This window comes from Nomascus leucogenys, chromosome 22a, assembly GCF_006542625.1.
Source record: "Nomascus leucogenys isolate Asia chromosome 22a, Asia_NLE_v1, whole genome shotgun sequence".
In the NCBI taxonomy this organism is placed as follows: Eukaryota; Metazoa; Chordata; class Mammalia; order Primates; family Hylobatidae; genus Nomascus; species Nomascus leucogenys.
In genome coordinates this window covers 72,402,313-72,420,998 of record NC_044402.1, presented here as the reverse complement: position 1 = coordinate 72,420,998, position 18,686 = coordinate 72,402,313, and the positions used below count along the sequence as shown (strand labels likewise).

General features: G+C 37.8%; 1 protein-coding gene across 1 annotated transcript in view; it reads right to left on the bottom strand.

Moving 5' to 3' along the window:
- Positions 1–18,686, bottom strand: part of METAP1D (methionyl aminopeptidase type 1D, mitochondrial) — an 82,643-nt gene that overhangs the window by 8,847 nt on the left and 55,110 nt on the right. The window contains 5 exon segments of the mRNA XM_003253709.4: positions 2,489–2,652; positions 7,288–7,330; positions 7,846–7,994; positions 9,747–9,896; positions 11,954–12,111. Coding sequence (XP_003253757.2) covers positions 2,489–2,652; positions 7,288–7,330; positions 7,846–7,994; positions 9,747–9,896; positions 11,954–12,111 — 664 coding nt within the window.

The following is an 18,686-nucleotide window of genomic DNA, read 5'->3' as shown; positions in this document are numbered from 1 at the left end:
TTGTCTGTTATTTTCCACATAGTTTTTGTAAGTGCAGTTGTTGGGACTGATCTGGTTTTCAAAAAAGCTCGTACATGCAAATTCATACTCTGTGAAAACTGACCTTTGTATCCAGATAGCTAAAATCCAATGTCACTTTCAATTCTACTCTTCTTCTTCTTCTTTTTTTTTTTTTTATGTAGCTAGAATTAATGTAGTGAATATGTAATGAAATGCATTATCCTGCATGGAGATTTATCAGATTTTCCAACTGAATGCTATGCTTTGCTAGTACTAGCTGGAGTTCACCTGCATGTTGGTGTGGCGTGTGGCTCTTTTTTGTAAAGAGTTAAGTCGTACACAAAAAAAGGGAACAAAGGTCAGCACCCAGCCGCCACTTGAATGTGAGATTTTTCTTTTTATTCCCCTTGATGTATACTAGGCTCTGTGTTATTAGTCTTAATGATGGAAAATTGTAGTGTTGATACAAATCTTTTTTTCAAAGTAGTAGGCGGGAGCTCCATTTGTTAGTAAGTTTTTTTTGTGACTAAAAGCCATGGACAGTACATTTATGTAGCAGTAAAAGGCCTAGATGCTCTTTCCATAGCAGAGCTAATTATTCCTACTGTGACCTTACTGATCTAGCCTGTTCCTAGTACATCTCATCTGCACGCCTGTTCCTCTGTGTAGATGGTGTCAGAGAATATGAAAAACCCTATAATGAAACCATTTTCATGATGGAGAAAGGCTACTGGAGTTGCACTTGCTACAAAGAGGCTCAATTATATGAGTAATTGTGATAATTTTCTACATTCATAGCCTTCAATGGGGGAAAAAGAATGAGAGCCACAAAGGAAAATTACTTTAACAAGAAAGTACAGAGAGTAAAAATGGAAGAAGAGACAAAAAGGGGAAAAAATAACCAGAAAAAAAGTTTAAAAAATAGATCTGGAGGGAGGAATAGCGAGACAGGGAGAACAACAGAAATGCTCAAAAGCCCATGTGCAGCTGTGTTGCACAATTAAATTGAATTTTTTTTTCTGCAGTTGATGAATGTGACTACTGCAAATGTGCCTCTGTAGTTAGCTATCATTTGTTGTTCCGTGACAGGAAAAGGATAATTACCTCTCAGAGAGAATCAAAGGCTGACATGCCCTTTAGACACAGCCATGAATGCAGAGCTCGATAGAATGCTTGAATAAGAATCTAGTGTTCTCTGCCCCCTTCTACTGAAGAATAAATTTTGTTAAAATGCAAGAGCACCACCAGTAAATTTGTTGAACCCTAGGTGTTCAAAAATATGAGGTGCATCTATCGACTCATCCCATTTGCAAAAATAAAACTGCATTTTGAATTCATTTCTATTATATTCATGGACAGTAAGATAGTGAGATATGCATTAAATTTCTTTTCCCAGTAGGGGTCTGATTCAACATTTCCTATGAAAGAACAGAGAGACACTATCCTTTTTTCCCAGGCTAGTTAGCCTATAATTTAAAACTGTCAAAAACACAATTTTGTTCAAAGTCTTCAATAAAAGCTTCTCAGATATAACCCAAAGAGATTTTACTAAAGTTTGATTCAGACACTGTTACAATATTTTTAAAGCCATAAATACATTTAACTGATATTTTACTGGCTTTTTTCTTAAAGTATTTGAAGGCTTACGAAGAAAAAAAGGCAGCATCTTTTCAAGGTGACTAAGCCTTCCATCCTTTAGACAAATGGGAAGTATTCAATGGTTCATATTAATGAGAACAGTACTTTAAAGGGTACTGATGTGATCATCTTTAACAGAATGCATTACTTTAAAATGAAAACATATATTCGGCATGACTACTTCAAAACACTTATGGGGGAAAAAAGACCTAAAAGTAGGTAACAGATTACAAAGAAAAGTCTTAAATTCAGAAAATACACATACACATACACTCAAAAAGTAAGGATAGAATACTCTGTGAAAAATAAACAACAGTTTACAGGAAAAATGAACCAGACAAAAAAAGAACAGATCACCCTTTCAGGCTATTTGTTAATCTACCAATTTGAAAGGTAAGGCTTGCTTGAACTAACACTTTATTATCTTCATATCACAGAAATACATTTCACTTCATTCCTTTATAAAATTTAGTTTTTCTCCTGTCTTATTAAAAATCCCAGGGTTGAGATGTTCATCCCCTTCTTAGGTACTCCCTTCCATATTTGGTGTGATTTTGAATAAAGAGAAACTATACACTAGTATGTCAAGCTAAAACAAAAGCAGCCATGTAAATATTGCTTGCTCCTTCTATAAGTTTCTTTGCTGACCCTGGCATAATTCACTTTTATAAAATCTTTTTTTTTTTTTTTCAACTCAGGGAACAATATTGCAGCCTGGCAGTTCACATACTGATATCAGACTGAAATGATGGTTCTGAATCATAAAACATGTCATCAACTTTATACCAAGCCACCAATAACCTTTGTACCATTTGCCAACCCTCCCTTTACTTGTCAATGTAAGGCTTACCTGATTGTGTTTCCAATTACAGAGAAAGGAGCTCCTGCTCTGCAAGCTGCAATTGCTTCATCTCTACACCTCCTGGCAACCTCCACTAACTTTTTACCACATTCGTCCACATTGCCCACCAAAAATGTTTCAGAGGTGTCTCCATGGTAGCCATTGTAATAGACCTAAACATAGGCAGAAATTTAAAAATATGTCCTTGTTTAAAAATCTACTTTCCTAAAGTATACATTGTATTCATTTATGTATTTAGTAGACTCATGTGTTTTACCCTTCCAGAATTATTTATTTGCCTATCAAAAAAAGAAGAAATAGATATATTGAAACCTTGCAGAAATTTATAAGATGAAGCCATGCAATGATATTGCAAAATTTAAAAACAACTATGTTATAACTAGTATGGTTATTTCAGCATTATGATGATCAATACTACTGTAATATTTTGATTCCTCACTTTATTTCTGAGAAGACAAAACTATATAAGCAAAAATTAGTAGCCAAAGACCTTGATCTACAATTACCACAATAGGTTAGAGAACCAAGAAGTATTTAACATAGTGAAAAGTTTCTTCAATGTCATGAAGACTTACTTGATCTTGTATTTACCAGTTCTACATTTGAAGTGATATATAATGACAAGAAGAAGTAAGATAGACATGTCTGTATTATAACAAACAAATAGAATTTAGTTCTAAGAATTGAAGTGGTTCCATATAGGAATGAAATGTGTTACAGAAAAATCCTATGTCTAGAAGTGAAATCTTAATCAAATGTTCCAGATAGCCGAATGTTAACAGAAAGCACTATATATGGATATCTAAAGAATTAGAATATAATAAAACAAGCTTAAAAGCACAATTACAGAAAGTATAATTTTATCAGTCTTCAGTGATTCAGAAGCCAAGTAGGATCTTGAAAGATACCAGATTCATTATAAATCAATGATAACCAAGCACTATAGTAAATATAAAAGGCAGAGGCGACTTGTTTGGATACTGATCCTTTGATGTAGCATGGAATTTGCTACTTTGCATAAATTTTTCCTATCTAATTATTTTTCACATTTCTCTTGCTCATAAGGTAGAATGTAGAAACTGTTATAAAAAAGATGTTTCTCTGAGCTTTCAGTCTGTTGTGATACTGAATTAATGTCTTAAATCTGTATACTACTCTGCATTTCTTAAAACATGCTCTCATATTCTGTGAAGGAAGAAAGAAAGGTCTTTATTATTTCTTCAGTTTATAATTCAGGAAACTGAGGCACAGATAAGTAACTCGTTTAAGGTTGGTGGCAGAATATAGAGGTAGATTCAGGTTAATACGATGGATTACTGGCTTCTAATCGAGAGTTTTCTCTACTATATCAAATTATCTTAATTACCTTGCAACAGAATAGTGTTTTATACATTTACTCCCACTTACAGCCCTTTGCAATCCAGGAAAGTATGAGTTTTTATTTTATACACTTGGCAGTATTTCACTTTGCTTCATAGGTTTTACAATTTTGAAATAGTTTGAATGTTAATAATGAAACTATTAAAAGTCTTCAGGAAACTTAGAAAAGGAATAGAGTATTCTCTTTGGACACATTGGAAACAGTAGGGAAGAGTATGTTGATTTCATTCAAAAATTCAAATTTTTATATTCTTGTATTTCATTCAAAATACAAGAATACTATTTCAAAATACAAAATACTATTTCATTCAAAATACAAGAATATAAAATTTGCTAATATAGGCGTAGTCAAGAAAATGTATAAATGAATGTTTATATAACTGCTTGTTAAGTAAAAATGTACTATTTTAAAAAATCTTTATTCATCTTTTCATATTACTTTTTCCTAGCTTTGAAAATGATTACTTGAGGCTGGGTGCAGTAGCTCATGCCTGCAATCCTTTGGGAGGATTGTGTGAGACCAGGAGTTTAAAACCAGCTTGGGAAACATAGTGAAACCCCATCTCTACAAAATTAAAAAATTAACCAGGTGTGGTGGCACACGCCTGTAGTTCTAGCTACTTGGGAGGCTAAGGTAGAAGGATCGCTTGAGCCCAGGAGTTCAAGGTTACAGTAAGCCATGATGGCACCACTGCACTGCATCCTGAGTGACAGAGCAAGACCCTATCTCTGAAAAAGAAAAAAAAGAAAAGGAAAGAAAGAAAAAGAAAAAGAAAAAGAAAAAGAAAGGAAGGGAGGAAGGGAGGGAGGGAGGGAGGGAGGAAGGAAAGAAGGAAGGAAGGAAGGAAGGAAGGAAGGAAGGAAGGAAGGAAGGAAGGAAAGAACATCAAAATGACTATTTGAGACCAGTGCGGTGGCTCACACCCATAATTCCAGTACTTTGGGAGGCAGAGGTGGGCGGATCACTTGAGGTCAGGAGTTCAAGACCAGCCTGGCCAGCATGGTAAACCCAGCCTCTACTTAAAATACAAAAATTAGCTGGGCTTGGTGGCGCATACCTGTAGTCTCAGTTACTCGGGAGGCTGAGGCAGGAGAATCACTTGAACCCTTAAGGTGGAGTTTGCAGTGAGCTGAGATCCTGCCATTGCACACCAGCCTGGGCAACAGAGGGAAACTCCGTCTGAAAAAAAAAAAGACTACTTAAAAGATTCACTATATACAGAAATACAATACTTTTGAAAGTCTGTGGCAGTCATCTACAATTTCTATTTATACCCACAAACTAGTCTTATCTTGTACTTCATTTATTTATTTATTTATTTTTTGAGACAGTCTTGTTCTGTCACCCAGGCTGGAGTGCAGGGGCACGATCTCAGCTCACTGCAACCTCTGCCTCCCAGGTTCAAGCAATTCTCCCTGCCTCAGCCTCCTAAGTAGCTGGGATTAAAGGCTCCTGCCCCCATACAGGGCTAATTTTTATATTTTTAGTATTTTTAGTAGAGATGGGGTTTCACCATGTTGGCCAGGCTGGTCTTGAACGCTTGACCTCAGGTGATCTGCCCGCCTCGGCCTCCCAAAGTGCTGGGATTTCAGGCATGAGCCACTACGCCTGGCCCTTGTACTTCATTTAACAAATATTTATTGAGCAACTACTAAGGACATCGCATTGTCTTTAAGAAAAACATTTTTCAGTTTTAAAGGGGGGAAGGAAATCTAATTTCTTGTAATGTATACTAGATGTAAATAATTCTAAGATGCAATGAGTATTTTCTGATAGAAATATAGGATCTGATAATGGAGTCCTTCACTTAATAAAATATTTTATAAGAAATATAATTTGTTAAGATATGGACCTATATGTTTCCTAGATTCCTTCACATTTCTAGATGCTTGGAAATATTTCACTTTGCTTTATAAGTTTTACAATTGTGAAGTAATTTGAATGTTAAATACAAAACTGTTTATTAAGTATTCAGGAAACTTAGAAAAGGAATAGAGTATTTTCTTTGGACACACTGGAAACAGTAGGAAAGAGTAGCTGATTTCATTCAAAACATTAAAATGGTAACATTTCATGATAGGGTGACTAGATAACAGATGTAAAACCCTAAAATCAGGTACAATCCAAAATAAAAGTGTCTCATGAAAAATACTTTATTTTAGGTATACTTCATAAAATACCTCCTTCCACATGATTCTGAGTTGGAAAGATACCAACAGGATGTATGTGGTGCAAGTGTTCAAGCATTTTAAGTAGGACAAAATGATACAGGAAATAGCATCAGCAATAAAAGAATCGTTGGCTATCTCCTCATATGATTAATATGAAGAAAAAGGTTGAGTTAACTTAAACAACTAAAAATCAGACTGAATTCCACCATTGGGTTCCTATTTTTATCTCATTCCCACGCCTACTTAAGTTTCATGGTCTAGATACTATTCTTAAAAACACTTCCTTATTAATAGAAACTGTATTCCTTGAATGTTGTCATTTCAACTAGTTCTCCTAAGATGTTTAAATTTTGTTTATTTATTTAAAATGTATTTGTTAATCATCAGATGTACAGAATTTATTTATAATCTACATAATCCAAAGGTATCATTACAAAATTCCTTAATAAAAAGAAATGTAAAAGCACATATAATCCAAGTCTGAGAATAGTAAAAGGCTAAGAAAATGAGAAAAAGCTACACCTTGTACAATTTGAAGTCCCTATATTAAATTACTTAGGCTTGTTACTTAAAAGAAAGGCTATTAACCATTTGGTGAAAACTTAAGTTCAGACAAAAAAACCACTCTGCTTACTTAGAGCACAAGGCTCTCTATACCAGAAATGGAACTCGACGTTACCTTCAGGGATTTTAATAAATCTAGGGAACACTGCTAGCAAAAGAGTTGCTGTCCAAATAGACTGACATACACAGGCCAATGTAGCCCCTAATGACAGAGTAAGATAATGACAGGCCCCACTCAAAATCAGCAGGAAGAGGAAGATCAATCTTGGCAGAGTGAAGGAAAAATGCTGGCTTTCTTCGTGTTAGCTCATCTCATACATATCTAGCTTCAGCAGCTGCCCAGTGCTTTGGTGCTCTGCGTTAACTACACAGTGGATCAATAACAATTACACCTTCTCAAAAACATGACACATAGCAGGATTGGGTTGACATTTCACTTAGGCCAACATTGATCTCAGTGCATCTGATTGCAGCCCTAAATTCAAGTCAGGCCTGGGTTTACTTGGAATAAACACAGAGTTAAAGACAAAAAAGGAAACCAGCTGCTTGCGTCTGGGTCTAGAAGTAAACAGCACTTCCACTGGTGCAGTTCACATTTTCAATCCACTCTTCCTGTTGCTACCAGCAATTCTGAAGTTGATCAAAGACGATTTTTTATATGATTTACTCACTGTGACATCAATGTTGATAATATCTCCATCCTGAAGAGGTCGACTAAAATGTAAACAGAAAAAAAATGGTGATAGACAGATCTCAATAAAAGGAAAATAAAAATAAATACTTAATGACTACTATCACAAACCCAATGGGATGCAATGATAATGTGGAGTGAAGGAGGACTACATGGGATAACTAAATCTAATCTTTAACTTATTTCAAAATATGCACTTAATTTGTTACCTTAATTTTGCCAAGAATCAAAACAAGAGTTGATAAGAAAAATTTGCCACATTTGGATTTTTACCACTTGTATGATTAAAATCTAAGAAGTAAAAGACATATGTAATGCACAACCCCATTTAGATTATGCACTGCTTTAACAAACATTAAATGGTGGTGGTGTATCCATTTAGAAGTAAAATACTTCAAAATTTCTGTTTTATCATAATCAATTTCAGAATTTTACCGGTGAGTTTCAATTGAATGATAGTGTCTTTCAACGTATGTTACAGATCTTAGCTTCATGTTTTAGTTTCCAAAGGAACAATATGTTATTAAGAACTGAATACCTGTCAGGAATACCATGACAGAGCACGTTGTTTACAGAGGTACAAACAGATTTTGGAAAACCTCCATAGCCTAGAGGTGAGGGATAGGCATTATGACTGATGATTTCCCGATGAACAAGAGCATCTATCTCTTCAGTTGTCATGTCAACCTAAAATGTTAAATAAAGAAATTGTGCAGCAACAATTGAAGACATTTCTTGTATTTATCAACTATGCTATAGCAACAGTACTTCCATGTAAGACTGTATAAATTTACTATGATAAACTTATGGTACAACATTTGAATTAATTATGATTAGTGTTAGAATCCTCAACTGTGCCTTGTAGACAATCATTTGGGCACATGATGGTGTTATGGACCATTAGGAAATAGAAATGTTAAAACCCTATGATCCTCTAAATCATTTGTGAGTCATTAAATGACATAACTCCCTTTTGGCCTGAGGATTTCAAAATTATGTTCTTCGGCAATTCCTTCCTCTTTCTCAATGGTTGGTGCCCTGGGCTACCCAGCGCATATGAATAAATGCTCAAAAGGTTCATCAGTTGAACCTTGAAAAGCTTGAAAAGTAGGTCAACTGGCATATTTTTATCTCAGTAAAACATTACAGGGGTTTTGCAGCAATGGCATAGAGAGTATGGTTGATATTTAAAAGAGTGAGTCTAATACAGTTTATAGAGATTTGATTTTAAGTAATCTTGATTTCTTTCATGTCTAAATAAATAAATGTACTTTTAAAAATATTTTTTCCTTACTAAAGGTATTCCAAACTAAATTGCTCCCAAACTAAAAGAAAACTGAAACTGAGTTTTATAAGTATATGAAGACCATTTCCATAAACTCCATAAACATAAATAAAATTCTGAAACAAAAATAAAATCTTTTATTAAAAATTAACCATTTCTTTAACAATTTTCTTCATTTTGTATATATATATTATGTTTAGCCGTGTTGTAAGTTTATTACACAGAAGATACTGTGAGTGATTTTATCTTTGAGTCTCACTTCCTAAATTCTGCCCACCTTTTGGCAGAAAATAGGCTCATATTTTTCTTTTATAATCCTTTTATATAGAAGGGTGCTTCAGATTATTATGAAAGAACTAAATGAAAGAACTAAATCTTTTTATTTTTTTTTATTTTTTGAGATGGAGTCTCACTCTGTTGCCCAGACTGGAGTGCAGTAGCATGATCTTGGCTCACTGCAACCTCCACCTCCTGGGTTCAAGTGATTCTCCTGCCTCAGCCTCCCAAGTAGCTGGGACTACAGGTGCCCGCCACCACGCCCAGCTAATTTTTGTATTTTTAGTAGAGGCGGGGTTTCACCATGTTGGCCAGGCTGGTTCGAACTCCTGACCTCAAATGATCCACAGGCGTGAGTCACTGTGCCTGGCCTAAAAGAACTAAATCTTGTAGTAGGAAGTTGTATATAATTGCATTGCTATATTACCTACAGCTTTGTGTATGTGATCTGGTCTTTCTTTGCAGGGCAAGCAAGAAAATAGGAGACAAAGGACAAGGTAGAGCAAATCTTCAGGCACACAGAAATAATGTGGGAAGTAAAAGCTGAAACTACAGGCAGGAGGAGGGGGGCAAAAATCAAAGCTGTCTGCCATTGATCAACTTGGATAGGTTGACTGAGACCAAAGTATCTCTAGAATTCTGCTAGTTAAAATCGAATTTGGATTTTAAATTACTTCTTGAATAAACACATAAAATAATAAAATTCCTTTTCCCCATCCCAAGGCTTTACTTAATATTTAAAAACAAATTAATTTAAAACAAATAAATTTTTAAAACAAATTAGATGTCAACCTAAAAGAAGAGTTAAGGAGAAGGAAAAAAAGAGGAGTGTTTGTTGCCCCTTATGTAAGTCGTTCTGAGGCTTGCTGAGACGCCACCTTTAAACTCTTCCCAGCCAAGAGGAGGACGTGGCGGGCCAGCTGACAAGCCTCACGAAGCCCTTGAATCTGATCTTCATTCTTAACTTCTATGCTGTCTCCCCAGTCTGGTACAATGCCTGTCGTCACATAGTCTGGCTTCTTTATGTCCTTGAGGAAAAAGGGTTGAAAACGAAGATCAGAACCCAGCGCACGACAATGGGATCATTTTTTCAGACACAGCCTCCTGCTTCATGGAGCTCTGCCCTTCCTGCGGGAGCACCGACCTCCGAAGCCAGCACAACAGACCCTCCAGGCTGCCCCCAGTTCCTTCCCCTGCCCTTTTGAACTTAACATTGCCTGTTAGTGCTGCCTCTGGATGGTCTGTTAACCTTACCATGCTTTGAGTCAAACTGGACTGAAGTAGACTTCTGGTCAAAACAAACAGTAGTTTTCTCTTTTTCCTCCTCCCAACCCAGTTAGAAGCATATTCACCATTGATGAAAAATAGCACCAAGCTTCCAATTCACCAAATGGTTAATTAAGAGCACTTTCATCTTCTTAACACAAAAATATAATTTATGCAAAAGATAGCTCCCAACACCCTCTCCAAATGAATATATGTAAAAAGGCTGACTGTCAAGTTCCCTAAAGCCTATTACATATACACTTTTCTTACATTTTGCAACCATACTTACACTGAGACGCCAGAATAAAATGAAACAAGTTTTATTCTTCAAGTACATAAAAATTACTTAGAACATTTCCATTATTTGTCAAGAGTAAACAAAAAGCCACCCCAAAACTCAAGACGTGAAACCCTGATCACTTTTGCAGACCATTCTCCACCATGGGCAGTATTCAGGAAATAAATACCATCTTACACACAAAGCTTCTTTCAGTCCCAAGGTTTTGCACAGCTCTTTACAAACTATTTATAGTTTATAATGCATTACGAACTATAAGCATTGTTGGACAGTCCACAGTAAGGCTCCACAGCAGTTTGGGACAGGAAGCTGAGGGAGATAACACTCTTCAATTGAAACATCGCAGCAGCTCTGGAAGGGCTGAGGTTAGGGCTCTCCTCTTTGTGAAGCCTGTCCTGCAGGAGTTATAGGTCTTCACTTGCTCCCCTGTTCAGATGGGTTTTCTGATACAGGTAACACTACTGCCTGGTTTGCCACAGCTGAGCTCCGGAGGAACATCTACTCTCCCACAGCTACACCACCAATGCCCACAAATGCTCACCAGGTCTCCCCCAAAGAGCCTGTGTTCTTGTCTCTACTCTGCTCTGTGATCTGGCAAGGTTATAACTTGCAGGCAGAAGGGCTGTTGGGCTGTCACGCTGAAATTGACTGAAATGGCTAAAACAATACAATTCACCTCACCAGAGATTTCTTTTTCTTTTCTTCTAAGGAAAAAAGTGTCAATTTTGTGACTAATACCAAATTCTCACTCTCACTGTGATGGCCAGGCCAGGGGATACATCCTGGTGGCCCTTCTGTGTCACTGGCCTTTGCCATAAAAGTGGGCCACTCACCTTCAGAAGTATAACATACTAAATATGGGCTCGCTGTAAACAAAGTTCATAAAAGGGAGAAAGCAGATGATTTTTGTGACCAATCTATATTTCTTTAGCAATTCTCCTTCTTCCTAAAGGGCTCACTCGCACACTCCCTTTATATTGCATTTCGAAAAATGGATAGATTGCCTTTCCACAGAATTGCAATCTCTGAAAAAAAAAAAAAGCCAAGACTGCTCTGAGACATATTTTATTTAATTTAGTCTAAAAGACAATTCAAAGACACCAGCATCAATAACAAGGAAAATATAAGAACAGGCTTAAAAAAACCTAGTATGTTAGTTTTAAGTAATCTCTTCTGAATCATCACAATTTTATAGTCAATTTTTTTCTCTAAAACAGTTGGAAAACTACATACATATAGTTTTATCTTCATGTTAGAAATTTAATATAGAAAATTTCATGTTAAAAATTTTAATCCTAAATACACTAAGCAATTGAAAGCTTAGAGCTTTGTTTTAAAAAATTAATGCCATAGAACTGCAGGATATTAAAACTTCTCAAATCACAGTTTTAGATCACAAACCTAGTTTGAAAATTAAAACCCAAATGGCTCAGAAATCAAAGGTGCAAAAATATTTGATCGCTTCTGCAGTCAACTTTTATCTTGGCTGGAAAAAGCAGGAGATAATAGGCAATACAGTACCTTAGGAACCGGATGAGCTGAAGAAACTGCAGCCGGCAAAACTATACTGTGTGAAACATCTCTTTGTCTCCGAAAAAAGAAATTTCTTCTTTGTTGACTGCTTGACTGCATGTGTAAGTAGATATGATTGAGTGGTGAAGAGAAAATTCTATGAGAACCTGTGAGCAGAAACAGACATATTTTAAGTAAAAAACCAACCTAACACAGTCCTCCACTTTAAGATGTTGTGGTGTTGTCTATTAAATCATTATTCTAATACCTACTGACTGAAAAAGGAAAAGCTCCAAATAGAAAGGAAAGCAGTGGTATTCTGAGTTCTAGTACAATAGCAACACAGCGTATTTATTAGCTAATACTATGTTTATATAAATGTGTGACAATAGAAAACTCTAACGGGAAACAAACATATAGAAACATCTGCTAAGCACCAGGTCTGAAAAAAGAACAGTTTCTGCTGTGATACCTTATGTGGCAATGTCCAAGACGACCCTAGATTCAGGGCACTGTTTTGATGGCTTTATACACTATAAAGCCGTTTTCCTTTCAAGAATCACGGACAAATTGCCAGCTGCACTTTTTGCCCTCCATAGGATTACTACTCTGTGTTAAGTTCACGTGCAGTGAGGCATTACACTGAAATTCATTGTGATGAATGTTCAAGTCAGATAAAGACTAAATAGCAAAAATGTAAGTATAACACTGAAAGAAAATGAATATAGGGTTCAAAGTACTCATAACAGGAATTTAGAAATATCTATCAAAATTTTAAATATCCTTTGACTCAGCAGTTCATCTCCTAGGACTTTATCCTGCAGACACTATGCAATGATGGATGAATGAAGATGTACCCTCATGGCAGCATTATTTGCGGTAGAAAAAAGTGGGAAACAACTCAAATGTTTCCAAATAGGAAATACCAGTAGGGGACTGATTAAATATATTATGGTATACTTACAGAAAATTCTGGAGCTATTAAAAAGAATAGGCTAAATCATCATCTTTATGTGTTGATATGGAAAGAGGTCACGATACACTGTTAGGAAAAAAGTGAATGCTTAACAAATACATATAAAAAGCCCATTAATGTAAAAGGAGCTTATACATTTATATAAGCTTGCACATGCCCATAAAATTTCTGGAAATTGATATTTGTAAACAGTGGCTCTTTCTGTGGCATGTGGTTGGGGCTAGAGGTAGAGAGGAAGACTGTTTTTTTTTTTTTTTGAGACAGGGTCTTGCTCTGTCGCCCACGCTAAGGCACAGTGGTGCGATCATGGTTCACTGCAGCCTTGGATTCCCAGGCTCAAGGAATCCTCCCACTTCAGCCTCTTGAGTAGCTGGAACCACAGGCACATGCTACCATGCCTGGCTAATTTTTGTATTTTTTGTAGAGACGGGGTCCTGCTGTGTGGCCCAGGCTGGTTTTAAACTCCTGGGCTCAAGCGACCCTCCGACCTCAGCCTCCCAAAGTGTTGAGGTTACAGGCGTGAGCTACTGCATCCAGCCAGGAAGACATTTTGATTCATTTTATTTTATTACTTTCATATTTAGAACAATCTTTTTTTTGTTTGTTGTTTTTTGGTTTTTTTTTTTTGAGATGGAGTCTCACTCTGTCGCCCAGGCTGGAGTACAGTGGCGCGATCTTGGCTCACTGCAACCTCCACCTCCCAGGTCCAAGCAATTCTCCTGCCTCAGCCTCCAGAGTAGCTGGGGCTGCAGGCGCGCACCACCAGGCCCGCCCAGCTAATTTTTTTGTATTTTTAGTAGAGATAAGGTTTCACCATGTTGGCCATGCTGGTCTCAGTCTCCTGACCTCGTGATCTGCCCGCCTCGGCCTCCCAAAGGCTGGGATTACGGGCGTAGCCACCGCGCCTGGCCAGAACAATAGTTTTAAAAGTCCCCAACAGGCCACAACTACATGGCAGGGGTCAGAAAACTACAGCCCAAGGGCCAAATCTGGACTGCTGACTGTATTTACACAGCACAAAACCTAAAAATGGTTTTTACATTTATAAATGGTTGAAAAAACTTTTTAACCCAATATTTTGTAATACATGAAATTCAAATCTTGGTGCTCATAAATAAAAGGTTCATTGGACCATAGCTACCCTCATTTGCTTACAAATGTCTATGGAGGATTTTGAGCTACAGTGGTAGTTGAGTAGTTGTGAACACATGTTCCACAGAACCTAAAAAATGTACTCTTTGGCCCTCTACAGGAGACGTTTGCTGAATCCTGGTCTAGAGCAGTAGTCCTCAAAATGAGGTTCACAGACCAGCAGTATAACGTCACATAGAAAAAAGATGCAAGGCTGGGTGTGGTGGCTCACGCCTGTAATCCCACACCTTGTCTCCACTAAAAATACAAAAATTAGCCGGGCACGGTGGCGCACGCCTGTAATCCCAGCTACTCAGGAGGCTAAGGCAGGAGAATTGCTCGAACCCGGGAGGCAGAGGTTGCAGTGAACCAAGATCACACCACTGAGCTCCAGCCTGGGTGACAGAGCAAGACTCCATCTCAAAAAAAAAAAGAAAGAAAGAAAAAGATGCAAATTCTTGGGCCCTGTATCGATCTACAAACATAGAAACTGGTGATGGAGGCGGGCAATCTGTGCCTTAACCAGCCCTCATAGTAATCCTGACGCACACGAAGCTTGAGAACAACTGGCCTAGAGTAACATTTCAGCTGTGAAACATAATGAAAACGTGAATTGCAGGTAAGTATTGACTTCAAAACTTTGGATCTCTAATTGACTTGGGGAAAGGCACTGATGCAAACAAACCGCAATGGTCAGCGATTCAGGGTGATAGGTTTCACTCAGTTATGACCCTCCTTAAAGTGTATTGCAATATTGTTGAATCTAACTTATAGAGGTGTTTTTGGTACTATTTTAAACAATTTCAAGCACTAGACAAAATGTCAGTAATATCATTTCTTTAGAAAGAAGTTGCAAAACTCAGGTACAGTGGCACATACATGTAGTCCCAGCTACTTTTGAGGGCAGCTGATGTGGGATTGCTTAAACCCAGGAGTCTGAGACCAGCTTGGGCAACAAAGCAAGACTCCTGTCTCTCTAAAAAAAAAAAAAAAAGTTGCTTGATAGAGGCAGGTGCGTATTCTGTAAAGCTTTTAAAGTATAATATTTCCCTAGTGACAATATCATCAACTCTAGTATTGTCAACTGATATATGAGGGACAGGGTAGTGTCCTAGGAAAAGCAGACAGTTGGAAGGCAGAAGCCTGAACTTTTGTTTCAGCTCTACCACGTATTAGCTGTGTGGCCCTGCACAAGTTTCTTCATTTCAGTTTCAGGTGAGAATTGAAACAAGAAATGTGAAAGTGTCTTGCATTTAGAAGATACCCAATAAATAATAGTTCTTTCAAGAATACATAAAAATCTGTAATCCCAGTGCTTTGGGAGGCTGAGGTGGGAGGATCGTGAGATCCCATCTCTACAAAAAATAAAAGAATTAGCCAGATGTGGTGGCTTGGGCCACCAGCTACTGTAGTCCAGCTACTCAGGAGTTCAGCTACTCAGGAGTCAGTCCAGCTACTCAGGAGTCCAACTACTCAGGAGGCTGAGGCAGGAGAATCACTTGAGCCCTGGAGCTATGATCACTGAGCTATGCACTGAGCTATGATCACACCGCTGCACTCCAGCCTGGGCAACAGAGTAAGATCCTGTCTCAAAAAAAAAAAAAGACTGCATAAAAAATAAAATGGGAAAGAAAACATGGCCTCCAGTATAGTTTCTAATACTGAACACTTATTATGTCTCAATTACTGTACTAGGCACTTTACATATGTTAGCTCATTAATCTTCACAGAAACTGTATGAATTGTGAACTGTTATTACTCCATGTCACAGTTGAAGATACTGAGGCACACAAAGGAACATGCAGTAAGTGCCAAAGCTGAGAGGGAAAGCAGGCTAAGTTGCCTCTACAAAATATATTACTTCTCTCACAGGCATGAGAAAAAACAGGAGCTAAAACACAGGGAAATACTCAGAAAATTTAAAAGGCCTCACAAAACTATTGTTACTACTACTATTAAGTTCTTTTTCCAAAAGTGGTGATGGGTTGGCCTAATCCACCCACTACCTTAAGCCAAGCTGCCTTCACTGACCAAACACACGCTTTGGGGAGGTGGCTGCCAGAACTATTAGTTGGACAGTCTGTGGATATGAAATGGAATATTTGGAAAGACTCAGGTGGACTCAATGTATGATTCCACCTCCCTAATTGCATTGCTAGGCAGGACCACATACAAGACACAAACTCACAAGTGTTTCTCTTCTGAGGAAAGTATTATAATTACTATTAATAATGATAATGCTAATATAAATAGTAATAATAACAGTGGTTAAAATTTAATGGACACTTAGATTAAGCTCAGTGCTAGGTGCTCTACATACATTACCTCTTACCAGCTCTGTCATTAGGCAGGTAGCTGTTAACATCACTGCTTTATAGATGAGGAACTAAGGCTCACACGTCTGGTAATCAATGACCAGGCCCCAAGCTTAATCCTCTAAGTCCAAATCCAGGGCTGTGTCTGCCATTCCAGTTGCCTCTCAGCAGTGTGCAGGGGCTCTATGAGTTCTATTCACTAGTGTGTTTGGTTACATAATGTATTCTTTCAGGGACTGGATTTCAAGGTCAGTTTTTTTAATCATGAAAAACGTAAATATCATGTAACTAGTTAGCATTTAGAATGAAGACACTTTTCATGAAAATTCTTAGAAATGATCCAGTTGGGAGGCACTATGGTAGTGACAACAGCATGAGCTTGGAAGTCAAACAGGTGTGAGTTACCAAAACTTCTGAGACTCATTTTCTTCACTATTAAATGGGAGTAGTAGTGCTCTCTCTACCATGAGCTGATGTGAGCATTTGCTGAGATAACATAAATAGGTAAACCATCTTTTAAAAAATAGGTGCTCCATAAATGCTCCTTTCTTTTCCTTTTCCTTCTCCATTCTTCAACATGTTTACCTGTGGGGTCTCTAAATGCCTTCATTCATTCAACAACTACTTAATGAACTTATTGCATGTGCCATGTTCTGGATTAGAGAATTCAGTGGTGAACGAGGTGACAAGGTCCCTACTCCCAGGGAGCTTACATCCTTGTAGTGGGAGGCAGACATAGGCAAACCAACAAATGCATTTGATTACATCAGACGGTGCTATGCATGATGAAAAAAGAACCAAAGTGGCACAGCATTGGACAGAAAGTTCTACCCCTGGTCCTGCTAAGAGCTATGTGATCTTGAGCAATAACAATAACAGTGGACGCTGACTGACCAAGAGCTTACTGGTGCCAAGCTCGGTGCTGAGTACTTCAAAGACATTACCCTGTGAGATGCAGAAGCTCAGTAAAATGAGAGAGTTGGGCTTCTCAATCTTTGAGGTCCCTTCAGCTCTGAAATGTGTGCCTTCATTCAGCACCATGATTGTCATGCTACATCCCAGGCAATGGGAAGATGTAGCCTCTGATCAATTTTAGGACTCATGAAGATTTTTTTCAATGTGGTTGATTACACAAAAGATCATCTTTATCAGTGTTATCAAGTTCAAGTACACAGTCATTATAGGGGGAATCTTTTCTATGTACTTAAACTTGAAGCATGAAGTCATCAGGCCTCTACTAGATGTCTGGATGAGGCTTTTGAGACATTCACTTTTAGGATGAACAGTGTTGCCAAGGTGCCTGTCCTGCCAAATGACAGCCTCACTGCCGAAAAGATGCAGACACACCCACACATGACTGGATGGTAAAATTCGAAACGTCAGGAACACAGCCTGAACATATCCAATCTGTTGACAATTATGGTTCTACACTGTATTCAGCAATTTCACTTTCATAAGACACTTTTGTATTTGAAACGAATTCTTTTCTTTCAATCTGATAAAAGACACCCTTACAAATGTTGTCACAAGGCAACAGGATAATAAGGTGCCATACTGTGTTTATTCCACTAACTACTCATTACAAATGATTCCATCTTTTTATTAGAAATAAAATCTGGTGGCCGGGTGCGGTGGCTCACGCTTGTAATCCCAGCACTTTGGGAGGCCGAGGCGGGCGGATCACGAGGTCAGGAGATCGAGACCACGGTGAAACCCCGTCTCTACTAAAAAAATACAAAAAATTAGCCGGGCGTGGTGGCGGGCGCCTGTAGTCCCAGCTACTCGGAGAGGCTGAGGCAGGAGAATGGCGTGAACCCGGGAGGCGGAACTTGCAGTGAGCCGAGATTGTGCCACTGCACTCCAGCCTGGGCGACAGAGCGAGACTCCGTCTCAAAAAAAAAACAAACAAACAAAAAAAAGAAATAAAATCTGGTGTTTTCATAGGTGAAATGAATAAATGGGCATAAGTCATGGTACCTTTAGAAGATAATGGTCCTCCAATTAGCCTGGCAAAGAAAGAGGGGTGGGCCCTCAACTTTGTTTATCATAATATAAATAAGTAGTAAATTTTCTAAATGCAGAGTGAGCAAAATTAAAATCCCCAGTATCCATTATATTCAGGGTCACAGAAAGGATACCTGAACTATAGTAACTAATGTAGATCAATGTAGAAATGGTCTCTTGAATTTCCAATGTAATTCATTTCTTGACAAAAGCACTGCTGATACCTTATAACTACATCTAATTTCCAAATTGCTACCACCAATGTTACAGCAAATTTGATGCATGATGACCATCTTCAGAGATAGAAATGTTCCCT